The 13,912-nt window shown below is 40.5% G+C and overlaps 1 protein-coding gene across 4 annotated transcripts in view; it reads right to left on the bottom strand.

Annotated features, from left to right (window-relative positions):
- LOC113915128 (prolylcarboxypeptidase) overlaps nucleotides 1-13,887 on the bottom strand; it is a 70,764-nt gene extending 56,877 nt beyond the window's left edge. Inside the window, exons 1-2 of one of the 4 annotated variants that reach the window (XM_027580918.2) lie at nucleotides 13,847-13,887; nucleotides 12,577-12,759 (exon numbers count right to left, since the gene is read on the bottom strand). In XM_027580918.2, the coding sequence (XP_027436719.1) occupies nucleotides 12,577-12,744 (168 nt within the window). In that variant the 5' untranslated portion in view covers nucleotides 12,745-12,759; nucleotides 13,847-13,887. The other 3 variants (XM_027580920.2, XM_027580919.2, XM_027580917.2) reach the window with 3 other exon arrangements.
- Nucleotides 13,888-13,912: the final 25 nt, after the last annotated feature.

Here is a 13,912-nt window from a genome sequence, read left to right as displayed (position 1 = left end):
TCCCAGGACCCTGAGATCATGACCTGAGCCGAAGGCAGACACTTAACGACTGAGCCACCCAGGTGCCCCTGCTTCTGACTTTCTATCCAGTGCTGTGATAGTGTAATATACCTTTAGTTACACATTCATCACTATATGAATTATGTAGCTCTGAGGAAAGGTACAAATCACAAAACTAAAAGGTGACTGAGTATCTTATTTCTAAAGAATTTTAAAATAATCTGTAGCATCACTTTCATCACCCCATATGCTGAAGATTCTGAATCCACATCTCAAAGGACTGCTTATTTCCTCTTGGGGATCAGAATAATATAATTAGAATCATGGTTCAAATAGCCAGGTTTCTCGTAAAAGTAGTTAAAGAGATTAGCTTAAATTTTCAGTTTAATATCCTTTAAAATGATAATACTTTATTAAACTGAAGAATAATACTATCATTCTAAGCACCATGTTTAAAGATGAGACCACTAGGGGCGCCTGGGTGGCTCAGTTGGCTGAGCATCCGACTCTCGATTTCGGTTCCGCTGGCGTCATGATCTCAGGGTCCTGGAATCGAGCCCCATAAGGGGAGTCTGCTTCTCCCTCTCCTTCTGCCCTCCCTCCCCTGGCTCTCTCTCACTCACATGCACTCTCTCTCTCTCTCTTGCTCCCTTTCTCTCTCTCTAAAATAAATAAAATCTTAAAAAAAAAAAAATGAGACCACTATCCAGGCTTTCAGAGAAAACAAATACATAGGTATGTTTACCTGAACTTGACTTTCTAATCAAGGTAGACTTTCAAAAGCAAGTGCCAAATGGTGACCTCTGTTCCTTTGAGTTAGTGGACAAAAGAGGAACATTCAAATGAATAGAAGACGAATATATAGCATTGACTAATTCATGCAGCATAGATGAGCAACATTTACATGAACTTTAATTAACTTATTCCAAGCCAAATTTTGTACACAGACTGTTGGGAAAGCTTAAAAAGGAGGATTCCCTAATGAAACTAGGGTAAACTATACTGAGCACCAAATTTAAGGGGACAATTTCTAAAGTAGTGACCTCACTCCTGCCCTACCAGTTTAGTCTCCTCCTTTATTTCTTGGAGAATACCTTTTTGTGATCATCAGTGGAGGTCTCTTGACATCCTTTACTCTAGAATGTATACAGCCCTCCAAAAAGATCTCATAGTCTATATCTTAGAAGGTTTCATAATTCCCTTCTGTTGTTAACATGGTCCATTATTTAAAGGTCCATTCATTTAAAAGCCTTCTTTTTGTAACACAAAAGTCAAGTCAGAAGAAAGTTCTGTATTGTTAAAACCTCCATTATGATTTTTTTTTCTCTCCAAAATTATCCAGCCTGGTGTTAGAGAACTGACTTTATTACTGTCTAATCTGGAATTCCTTAACAAATGTGACTTCCACACTATCTCTAATTTAGGCCATGAATTACACAATCTTCTATCTATTCCAGAAATACAGCTAGTACAGAAGCAACATAGATCAAGGGCTCTGATGTCAACAGAGCTCCGTTTAAATCCTGGCACTATCACTTATCAGCTATGTGATAATGATATATCACTTTACCTCTGAGCCCTTTATTTCTTTATAAAAAAGATGTAGTACCTCCTTGCAGGGTGGGATAATATATTAAGAGCACTTAGGCTGTACCTGTCACAAGGTGAATGCATTTACTCTGGGGAGCAGAGCAGTGCTTTGCCCCTTACCACTTCAACACCAAGTTATGTTCTTAAAATCAATGAAAGATTGAGAGAAGGAATACCATGCATGTACCAATGGAAATAGTAATAATACTGACCTCGTACTTTTGAGGGCCCACCTCTTGCCTCATAGAGTCTGAGCCCCTGTCCCAGTATTTCTGATCTTTCAGTTCCCCCAACATGGACTGCTCCTTCCTACCTTAGGATACACCCTCTACCTGGGCAGAAATCTCAATCATCTCCCTTCTCCTGGCTAACTCCTATTTAGCTTCCCAGTCTACTTTGATACCATTGCTGCCTATAGGATTCTCTAATACACAAGACTCAGGACTCCATTGTAGATCCCACAACAAACTACTTCCTTAAAGCACACATTATCACACTTGTAATTACTTATCACTATGTTCTTTCCCACTAAACTGTAAACTTCATGAGGTCTGTCTTTGCTTTCCACTTATCCTCAGCTATCAACATAGTGTATGGCACATTGGAAGAGTTCAATAAATATTTCCGGATGAACGTACAATTGTGCTTCTTTACTATATGTTAGATATCATATCTACTGTAATAGAATAATACTTCATCTTCATTGTATCATAACCAACTTGCAGAGCTGTTCAGAGAAAGCTCCTAAAGAAATCTGACTTTAATAAATCTGCTTTTTCTTAACCCATGTGGGCATCCCCACAACATGAGCAACAAGAAAGAGAACACCATGAGCTTGACAGAGATAGGACAGCTGACCCTCTTCAGGTGCAGCACTGTGTGGCAACTTGGAACTGATGTATGTACATAATAGAAAGTAAGGATTTACTAATATACATAGTTAATTGGCTTCTTTTGCAAATGAATCATAAAAAGTACTGCCTTACCTTAGCTCTCTAATAAATATGGGCAGTACACAATTGCCACAGAAGTAGGCTTTAAGGGGACATTTTTCCTAATGTCTTCATTCTTTATCCTTTCCCTGGCCCTCACCCAGACACAAAACAAAGAGCAAACTTTGCTGTACTCCCTTCCATGATTCTTTCTCTGTATATATGTGGGGAGAAGAATCAGTACAGAAAACTAGCTACAGCTTTCAGGTCATCAGAGTAAGAGAATGTGAATAAGTGGGACTGTTTTTATTTGCCTGGCATTCTACATTGTTTCCCAAAAGGATTTTAGACAGTTGAGAATCAATTTCCATACCGTTTCCCGTCCTACACACACACACCCTTTCCTTATCTCGTTGTATAGGGAAGCAGGAGAGAGGCGGAAAGATACAGATTCAACAAACATTTGTAATGATGATACTCTAGGACTATAAAACTTACCTATGGGCAGTATATGCTATGGAGTATGGATACTTACAAAATAGAGTTCCTGCTTTAAAAAGGGAGTAAGACAAAAGTACAAAAGACCTTAACACAAGGCTAGATAAGACATGTGCCATGAGAGAAGTACAAAGACAGATCTGACTGATCACACACTTTCCAGGAGATTAAGAAACACCTCATGGAGGAGGTAGGAGGTGTCTGAGATGAGGCTGAAAAAAAGGATAGGATTGATAAAGGGGGGAAGGGTATTGGGAGAGGTATTCCAGACAAAAGGAACAATGTGGGCTAAAGCATAGAAACAGGAAAAGAATGAGCATGTGTGAAGAATAGATTAGCACACTGGAAAGGTGGGTTGGGGTTACAGGGTGAAAGGCCTTGAATACTACAGGATTTTGTTCTAAATAAAGCAAACAATCAGCTGGGGTGCCTGGGTGGCTCAGTCTGTTAAGCGTCTTCCTTCGACTCAGGTCATGTTCTCAGGGTCCTGGGATAGGGCCTGGCGTCAGGCTCCCTGCTCAGTGGGGAGTCTGCTTGACCCTCTCCCTCTCCCTCTGCCCCTCCCCGTGCTTGTGCACTCTCTTGCACTCTCTCTCTCAAATAAATAAATAAAATCTCCCTAAAAAAAAAAGCAAACAATTAGGAATCATTGCAGGCTCTGAGGAGAAGAGTGCTTGATGGGAGAAGAAGTGATTAATGTGACCCATGGGGACTGCAGTAGAGGGCTAACTGCAGGAAGCAAGGAGGACCTTCAACCTCACATAATCCACCTTTCACTGTCCCTCACCCCATCCTCACTCCCTTCCTTACTTGGCTGAAATTTCATGGTCAATGAATAAATTACTCCCTTGCATATGCCCCTGAATCCCCATGACTCTCTCTCTCACTTTCTTTTACTGGTTTGGCAAAAGGATAATCCTGGTTAAAAAGAACTCTCCACCAACTTTTCATTCATACCCAAGAAAGTAAAGGTAGCTAGAGAAACATACAGCCTATCAAATGGTCTTACCAACATGCATGAGACTTCAAAGCTGCCTGTAATCAAACTGTAATTCCCTAGTCCATTTACTTTCCTTCTCTGCTAGAGGAGTATCTCTCTTCTCTTTCCTCCTCACTGTCTTCATCCCCTGCTACCCTCTTCCAGCCATACGGGCCTCCTTGAGTTGTTCCTGCCAGGAACATCTACCTTCAGGTTTTTGTACTTGCTTTTCTCTATGTCTTGAATGCTCTTGCCCCAGTGCCTAGAAGAGTGCCTTGCAAATAGTAAGAACTTAGCAAAATAGAGTAAATGAATTTGGAAACATGTTGTACATTCAAGTTTTCTATTTTGCTTTTTTCATTTATCAGTAATTCATGAACATTTCCCACATTACCAGATATACTTCAAGACCATCATTTTTAAGGCATAATAATATTTCATTTTATGGATGTACCACAAATTATTTATAATTTGGGATTGAGAAACCAGGAAATTTACAAGTGGGATATTTTGCATGTTTCTTCCTTTGATCTTTCTGAAGCTTGACAGTTTCACCTCTAAAAATGAGCATAATATCTACCTCACAGGATTGTTTTAAAGACTGAATGTGGAATATAAATAGATAGAGAGACAATCAGTTTTGAAAACAGAGGCATCAGGAGGTCAATTGAATGAAAGATCATAAATCTTGGAAGCAAAAGATTAAAATATATTGTCCCTCAATAGCTTGATCAAGTCACTTAACTTCTATGAACCTCAATTAAACCATCTATTCTTAAAAGTGACTGTAATAATTAAAAGGAGGTATGTAAAAGAGTTTAAAATAATACCTGGCCCAGATAAGACAATCAATAAATGTTTATTCATTCACTGCTCATAAACAACGACTACTTTTCCTAAACTGTGAACCAGAATAAAAAAGATATTAAAAAAAGGATTTTTATAACTCCCCAATAACATACACATTGTCAATGCAAAAGTTTCCTTTTGATGGACACTTACAAAGCATAATTCAGATTTTTTACATAAATCTCTGTATCAGTTTTGTTTCCTTTATTATGAAAAAGACAGGCAAAACAATTATTTTAAATACTGAGTGACAGTATGAATAAATAAATTCCTTTATTAATCACATGCTTCAATGTATATACACATCAGGTCAGTGAAATATCATGATAATGATAAATTGAGCAAGAAAATATCAAGTAGACCAGCCTCACTTCAGGGATTTTTATGTTTTTTTAAGATTTATTTATTCATTTATTTATTTGACAGAGAGACAGAGAGAGAGCACAAGCAGAGGGAGAGGGAGAAGCAGGCTCTCTGCTGAGCAGGGAGCCTGATGCGGGACTTGATCCCAAGACCGCAGGATCATGACCCAAGCTGAAGGCAGGTGCTTAACCACTGAGCCACCCAGGGGTGCCACCTTCAGGGATTTTTTGAAGCAATCTGTAAATTGCAGCCACATAATGCCAAGACATCACACATTTGTCAGTCCTTTTCCATATTTTTCAGATACAAGCTTGAGTATGTGTGACTGGAATGGCCAACAAGTATGTGAAGTCCTCCAGGATGTAATCATCTCTGCTTTCCTGGGACCTAGTACAGTGCCTGACATATAAAAGGAAGTGGATGAACACTGAGTAGGTGGATGGGTGGGTGAGTAAGAGAATAATTGAGTATGGTAGTCTAATTAATGTTGTTTCTCCTTCTAGGATCTCCAAAGTCAGTATTTTTTATCTCCCTGCCCTGTCCTTAGATGCAGCAATACAACCAGTTTGGGCCAAGGAATTATGAAAGGAAGTGATGTGCAATTTCCAGACCAGAGCATTTATTATTTTTCTATGTTCCTTTTTCATTGCTATGGTGATCACGAAAGTGTATGTTGAGAGAAAGCCTCCATAAGCTCCTTAGTCTCTAAGTAAATGTAATGAGGGAACCCTCTGCTCACCCCAATGGAAATACAGTTTCAGTCATACATTTTGGGGGGTTTAAGTCACTAAAATTTTGTAGTTCTGCTACAGCAGCATAGCCTAGCCTTATCCTGACTAGTACAATAAGCAAGGTAATGACATTTGCTTTAGAACTAGAAACTCATTAGAGTTTATTTTCAGAAAAACAAAATGAGACAGATAAGCATCTTGAACATGTAACTCAACCTCTCTGTATGATCGTTCTCTCACAATAATAGCATCTACCTCATAGAACATTAAATAAATGAATGTCTAGGGCTCCTAGGTGGCTCAGTCGGTTAAGCGACTGCCTTCGGCTCAGGTTATGATCCTGGAGTTCCGGGATCAAGCCCCGCGTCGGGCTCCCTGCTTAGCAGGGAGTCTGCTTCTCCCTCTGACCTTCCCCCCTCTCATGTGCTCTCTCTCTCTCTCATTCTCTCTCTCAAATAAATAAATAAAATCTAAATAAATAAATGTCTATTACGTACTTAGAACCTAGGACATATAAAGCTTTCAATACGCAGTAGCAGATTATTAGTATCACTAGTGCATTCAATAATTTATACAGTACATATTTCATTTTATTCTCCCTCCTCTTACTCCTTATTCATTTTAATTTATAGCCAATTTTTTCCATTCAAAAAATCTTTATGAAGAACTACTACGTAGGGACGCCTGGGTGGCTCTGTCGGTTAAGTGTGTCTGCCTTTGGCTCAGGTCATATCCTAGAGTCCTGGGATCGAGCCCCACGTTGTCGTAGTCCAGCTCCCTGCTCAGCGGGGAGAGGAGTGTGCTTCTCCCTCTGCCTTTGCCCCTCCCCCTGCTCTCATACTTTCTCGCTCGCTCACTCTCTCAAATAAATAAATAAAATCTTAAAAAAAAAAAAGAACTACTATGTAGAGGGCACCGTGCAATGCTCTGGCAATATGATGACAAATAAGGTAAGACATGTCATCAAGGTCTTTTCCTTTCCTATGATTCTTTTTTCTCCAATCCACCCATAATCAAGCAAACTTTAAAATCATAAATATAAATACAGTGTTCTATGTTATACTTTGTTAATGGTAAAGCTGAGTAATTTTAATTAAAAAAAAAAAACCTTTACATGATAGGAGTCTGTCTAATTTAAAGTTGAGATGGAAAAACTGTTTAGGTCTGCTATGCCAAAGGCAATTAATGGCAAGGGGAAAAACAGAACTTGTACTCAAATCCCCACTGCTCCTAATACAGGGCCCTATAGACAGGAAGCACTCAGTGAACAGAATTACAGACGCATCACAGGTCATCAGGTCCAATCCTCTTATCTTACATAAGAGATCTTACACTGAGATCTAGAGGCAAGCAACTTACCCAAGGTCATTCCATGAGTTAGTGACAAGTCTGATACTAGAACCCAAACTTCAAAAATGTCTTAAGTGCTTTAAAGTCCTTGCAATATGCTGCAGAGGGATATAAATGACAGTGCAAAACCTTAAAATTAATTTTTACTGAAATTATATTTTAGCATTAACTTATAAAACATTGAAAGCTATCAGAAAGATAGTGTTAGAATTACTATTATTATAAAATAGAAAAGATACTTGCAAAAATCTAAAAGGATACATTCATTATATGTCCCCGCCGCAATTTACCAAAACGCAAAATAGCATAGAAAAAAATAATAGAAATAGCTTCCTACGCTTTTCATTATGTATCAGTCTTGTGTGAAAGAAAATTATTTCAAACAAGGAAAGTTAATTTCTTTGCCTTATTTACAAGTATATTAAATTATATCCCACTGATAAAAAGGAATATATATATTATTTATGTAACTGAAAAGAGTTCATACAAATTTTCATATTTTCTAGAATAACTATTTTAGGTATGGTAAGTGATGATTTGAATATTTTATTCTGTGTGGAGAGGGGGTAAGTTAAAGCCATATATATTAAGAAACCGCAAGATAAAATAAAAATATTTATCATTTTTTGAGTAAAGTGATATCTAAACTGTGCTATTAAGTCCTTTACACATATTAGCTCATTTCACAACAAATCTGTGAGATGAACAGTATAATTATCCCCATATTGCTGATTATAAAAACAGATGCTCAGAGTAATCTGTCTGAAGTTACTCAGCTAATGGGAGAAATAGAATTTGTTCTCAAACTTGTATGGTAATCAATCTCTATCAAGTTCCTGACTCTTCATAATTTAGATCAAAGTTACTTCATCATATCTAAGGGGTGGACTGCATGATCTCTAAAACCCCTTCTGGCAATGAGTCTAGGGGTAAAAACAGAAATCAATTCAGAAGTCACATAATATTTGTGACGTACACTCTGGGCCTAAGGGGAAAGCCATCAATAGATGAACCAATAACAAAAAGTGGAGAAGAGGGGAAAAAATAAAAAGGAGAGGAGGAGGAGAAAGATCAATATTTTACTAGACGTTAGGGTCACTGTGGCATGAGTGGAAAAGGGGAACCTGGAGTAGGAACTAAAAGAACCATAATGGATGTACATAAATAGAAATAGCTTAGCCCACTGATGTGACTGCCTCACAGCAGACAAGGAAGGAGCTGTGGGAAGGCTTTGCAGAAGTCAGTGGCCATGAGCTTAACACTGGGTCAAGTTGCAGAGTTCTAACATAAACACTGGTCAGTAGTTAAATAGGAATAGTTGAGTATAGATTACTGACCACTAAGTTTCTAGAAGAGGCATTATCACAACTGTCATGCATTTGGTTCAATCTGAAATGCTAACACTATGGGGATTGTGGTTTTAGGACAGAATGGGGAAGAAATTTTACTCTATTATGTTTACTCTATTTACTCTATTATGTTCCTTAAAGTTCCTACCATCTCCCAGGCACTATGCATGTGCTTTCATGTGTTACCATATTGAACCCCCACAACAACCTTGGTAGAAGTAATGGTTAATTTTACCTGTCAACTTGGCTGGGCTACAGTGCCCATATATTTGATCAAACATTCTGGATGTTTCTAGAAAGCTGGTTTTTTGGAAAAGATTAATATGTACATCAGTGGACTTTGAGTAAAGCAGATTTACCCTCTATAATGTGAATGGGTCTCATCCAACCAGGTGAAAGCCTGAATAGCAAAAAAGATTGACCTCTCCTGAGCAAGAAGGAATTATGCAAGCAGGCTCTCTTTTGACTCAAACTGCAACTCTTCTCTGGGTCTCCAGGCTGCCAGTCTACCCTGTAGATTTTGAACTTACCAAGCCTCCATAATCATATGAACTAATTCCTTAAAATAAATCTCTGTGAAAAGAGGGATAGAGACACACAGAAACACATTCTTTTGGTTGTTTCTCTAGAGAACTCTAATACAGTAAATATTGTTTCCTAGTAACACTGAGGAAAATGAGAGCCTCAAAGGACTCATTCTCTTTTCCCACTACATCACACAGTAAAATGCCCTCAGGACTCACATTCTACCCTGAGGGGCTAGGCTGGGAGATGGAGGGTAATGAGAAGAAGGGAAACCTTGTAACCACAAGCCATAGATTCCAAGGAGCCCCTTACAACCCTGGCATCACACATGTACCCAAAGCCCGGATGTAACCAAGTGATGTACTATCCTTTGTCTGGTCTCCTGATTCAGTTACTTTGGATAAAAAAAAACAAATACAAAAAAATTCCTACTAAATCAACAACCTTTGAAGACTTTGAAAGAAGGGGAAAAATAATTAGTTAAGAATAGAAGTAAAAAATGAAAAGAAAAATAAAAAATAACTTGTGTCAATTAAATGATGGTAGACTTTGCTTTGTTTAGGCTTTTTTTGGATAGTCATTCATTCACTCCCTCAACAAATATTCATTTTGTACTTTATATTTTTTATGGGCACTTCTGGGTACTGGAGAGTGCTATCTAGCTATAGGGGACACATAAAATAGTAAGTGTGCAGAATGAAAAAAAAAACAACTAAGTTGCCCTAAAGTCGAGAAGTCTTCACAGAAGAGGTGACATTTCAGCTGGAATACAGGTATGAGTTTAATTTGGGGAGAAGAGAGACAATACTCCAGACAGAATTTCCAACACTGTAAAATTCAATTGAGTCTTTGTTCTATGTTGCTAAAAGTGTATGTGTGTGTTGAGGAGTGAAGGGGAGGGAAAGGCCTAAGGGCCAAGCCTTTATACCTATACCATTCATGGAACTTATGTGCATATAAGGACAGCTGGGAATGGCTTGGTCAACTGGACAGATATAACTACAGATAAAGAAAATCATTACAAAGGTTGATAAAAATTCAACCTTGAATAAAAACCGAGCCTTACAATTCTAATAATGATGTCTATTATCAAAAGGCACAAAAGTATTTCATGTCCTCTAACTAAAAAAAAAAATTGAAGTAGAGTTTATACATAGTCAGTCCCAACTAAAAATCTATGGTCCAAAATTGGCAACTACTATAATCATTATTATGTAATAAATACATATGTGGAAGTTTTCTCAAAAAAACTGGAGTTGATGTAAGGAAAATTATTACTATAGTAATAAACATATACGTGGAATCTGTGTCCTAAAATATAAACTAAGCCAGAGGGCAAAAGGTGACTGAGTAAAGTCAGATTTAGCAAATGAACAAATATGGAAAAAGAACTTACCTTAAACTATATTTCTAAATAGTTACGTGGTCAAGGAAGGAATGTATAATGAAGGAATATAAATTAAGGGCTCACAGATCATTTGGTCTCTTCCTCCCTTTTGTTCTCCCTTTTCTGCTGATAGTTCTTTTTCATCGTTTCTTTTTTTTTGAGAGAGAGAGCACAAGCACATGTGCACAAGTGTGGAGAGGGAACAGAGGGAGAGGGAGAAAGAGAATCTTAAGCAGGCTCCATGCTCAGCTGGGAGCCCAGTGTGGGGCTGGATCTCACCACCCTGATATCAAGATCTGAGCCGAAATCAAGAGCGGGACACTTAACCAATGGAGCCACCCAGGCTGTGCCCCTTCATCACTTTTAAAGAGATTTCAGAGATCCTCATTCCAATAGTTCCCCTTCAATTTTACTGTGCCAATAAAACTCTGCAAATAATCCTCTACAAAATCCCATACATGAAACAAACACATAATGCTCAGGCTCAAAGTTATTTCAGGGAGAGAGGGGTTACTGGAGCACCCTAACTTGGCTACCACTTGGGCCTTTACCCACCAACCCCCTGAGACAGCTCCCCCAAAGGCCCTTAATTTTCCTCAGTAGAGTGTGTAATATGCTGTTCCTTGTTCAACCCTCTCAATTTACAAATGAAGAAATTGTACCCTAGAGAGTTAATTTAAGTAAGTTGTTTGAGAAAAAGTCCCCTGTTTCCTGGTACCTCTGCTGAAATAAAATACTTTATCTTCCTCATAAACTGTGATTTAAATTTCTGGGTTAAAAATAATTTCTTATATGTTACAAATTCATGCAATCCTCTATCAAAACTCAAAATTCAGGACCAAATACTCTGCTGGGGACTTGTCATCTGTTTTCATTTAACCATCACCAAATCCCCAGATCAAGAAACTGGGTTGATTTTTTTTTTTAAGATTTTATTTATTTATTTGAGAGACATAAAGAGAGAGAGCCTGCAAGCTAGAGAGAGCATGAACAGAGGAGGAGGAGAGGGAGAGGAAGAAGCTGACTCCACACTGAGCAGGAAGCCCTACTTGATCCTAGGACCCCGGGATCATGACCTGAGCCTAAGGTAGACGCTTAACCGACTGAGCCACCCAGGCGCCCCAAGAAACTGGGTTCAGAGAAGTATTCTTTCCCAAGGTCACAGAGCTAGCAGAATGGAATGCTGTTCTACTTGACTCCAAAGGCCAAACCTCAGACTCTTGCATTTTTTCTAATCCACATCTTTCCCTAAGCTTTGCCTATCTTTATACAGGCTCCCAGAAATACAGAACCTTAAGAGATCCTGTCATTTTACACAGGATGTACTTTTCTATCCACGCTTGTCAGAAGAGTGCCTCATGCTTCAGCCAAGCACAAAGGCATCAAGCCTATTTTAAAATTCTAAACTCAAGTTTCAGAACCATACAGATGCTAACCCCCACCCTCAAATCTTGACTTTCTTCTACAACTTCCTCTACAAGCATGGGGTACACATATGTTCAGTCTTATGGAGAATAGGAATGGTTAAAAACTCTTAATCAAAGGGCTACAAAATCAACTTTGAGCTAAGCAAGAGATGACAGCCTGGCGTTTTAGGCTGAATACTAAATACTATCTAATAAGATATTGGAAATGTGTATTTAGAGGCTGCTTAGGGACAAAGAATGACTGTCACCACGGAGTAGGAGGCAGAGTTGGCATTAAATAATTTTCATTTGACGGGGGGTCAGGGAAATTTGAATTAGGGCATCCTCTGGGAGAAGAAGCTGAAGTGACTGTCATAGCCAATTACAGAAGAGAGTGTGGAACCAGGATTGATACTAAATTATTGGTAACGGGAGGAGAGATTTTAAATATAACTGAGATTTGATGCCACCCTCTGGAAGCTGTGAGCCAAAGATCGGACAAGTCCTAGGCATTAGGGGTCTGAAATTCCGGGTGGGCTACGGTGCCTAGGCCGGGGCTATTAGGCCGGGGACTTCGAAACCCCATCTTCCCCCACGCCCACCCCGCCCCGCCTTACCTTCTGTTCGATGTAGTTAATCGAGTACTTCTTGGCAACAGTACCGCGGGATGTGAAACTGGTTGACCAACGCAGGCTGCTGAGGGCCTTCATGGCCGGCGGTACACGGATGGCGGCCCCAGGCGTCAGGAAAGTCAAGAGCAGGAGCAGGACGGTGGGACGCCCCATGGCTCAGGCTGCCGGCTGCAGTGCGGGTGGGAGCGAGACCCGCAGATGCCTGAAGCCAGACCCGAGCCCAGCCCGCAGCTCCGCCCACCGCAGATAAGCTCCTCCCCGGTGAAACCCAAAGCCGCTCCGCCCCACAGCAACGCCGCCTAAACCGGGTCACCCAAACCACACCTTCCCCGACCCCGAGGGCGCCGCAACTTATCATGTTCCTCTCGTGCAGTCCCCTCTTTAGAGTCCAGCTTCACTGCGGTCACAGACCAAGTCGACCCTTACCATCCGAGGACCCCCTCCTACCTGACCGCCGGAATCCCATCCTTTCCTAGAGCGCTCCACAAGCCCACCTTTCCTGCCATTCCCTGTCCGCCTCAATCCATTGCCACACCCCTTGCCCTCCGCAAACCCCATATAATGATAATAATAACAGCTACCATGACAATTTCTTGAGCGTTCTCTACATGTCACTATTATCGCTAGGCATGATGGAACACACATCAACTCATCTAATTTAAGCATCACAACAATCTGTGTGTCGTGAATGATTGCTACTCCCATTTACAGAGGAGGAAACTGAGGCCCCGAGAGAGATGTAGGGACTTGCACTGGGTCACTCAGGAGGCAGGGGTGCACGGCTCCGCAAACCGCTCGGTCTGGCTCCTTGCACCCCACTTCCATTAAGTCAGCCAACCACTTCCTGTGGTACTCTGTTCATGGATCACCCCAGACATCCGTGTTGCCCACATAATCCATCCCTTAACTGGAGTCGCCGGGGCCCAGATAGCCCCCGGATCCCGTTAGGTCCTGGTCCCTTCTTCCAAGATACGCCCCCTTTCTTCACCCGGCTCGGGGTAGCCCGCTTCAGGCCCCGCTTCCACACCCCTTCTGTCTTCACCGCGCCACCAACCCCTTTGCCCAGCTTCCACTCCTCCTTTCAGTCACCCTGCTGAAACCCGACTGGAGGGGCGCTACCCCCCCTTCCTGGGATCCCTACGCTACCCCCAAAACCAACTTTGTAGACTTTGCCATTACTCCACCAGAGAAGAACATTCGCCAAACCCTGTCTCTACCCACAATTTGACGAAAATGGTCGTTCCCAAAAACTCACAGAATGCAGTATTCAATCTCCACCCTCGGCGGCGCCTTCTTCTGATTGGCTGTGAGGAAACACTGC

Source organism: Zalophus californianus, chromosome 11, assembly GCF_009762305.2.
Source record: "Zalophus californianus isolate mZalCal1 chromosome 11, mZalCal1.pri.v2, whole genome shotgun sequence".
Lineage (NCBI taxonomy): Eukaryota > Metazoa > Chordata > Mammalia > Carnivora > Otariidae > Zalophus > Zalophus californianus.
The sequence above is the reverse complement of the archived record's forward strand: the minus strand, read 5'-3'. Positions and strand labels throughout refer to the sequence as shown.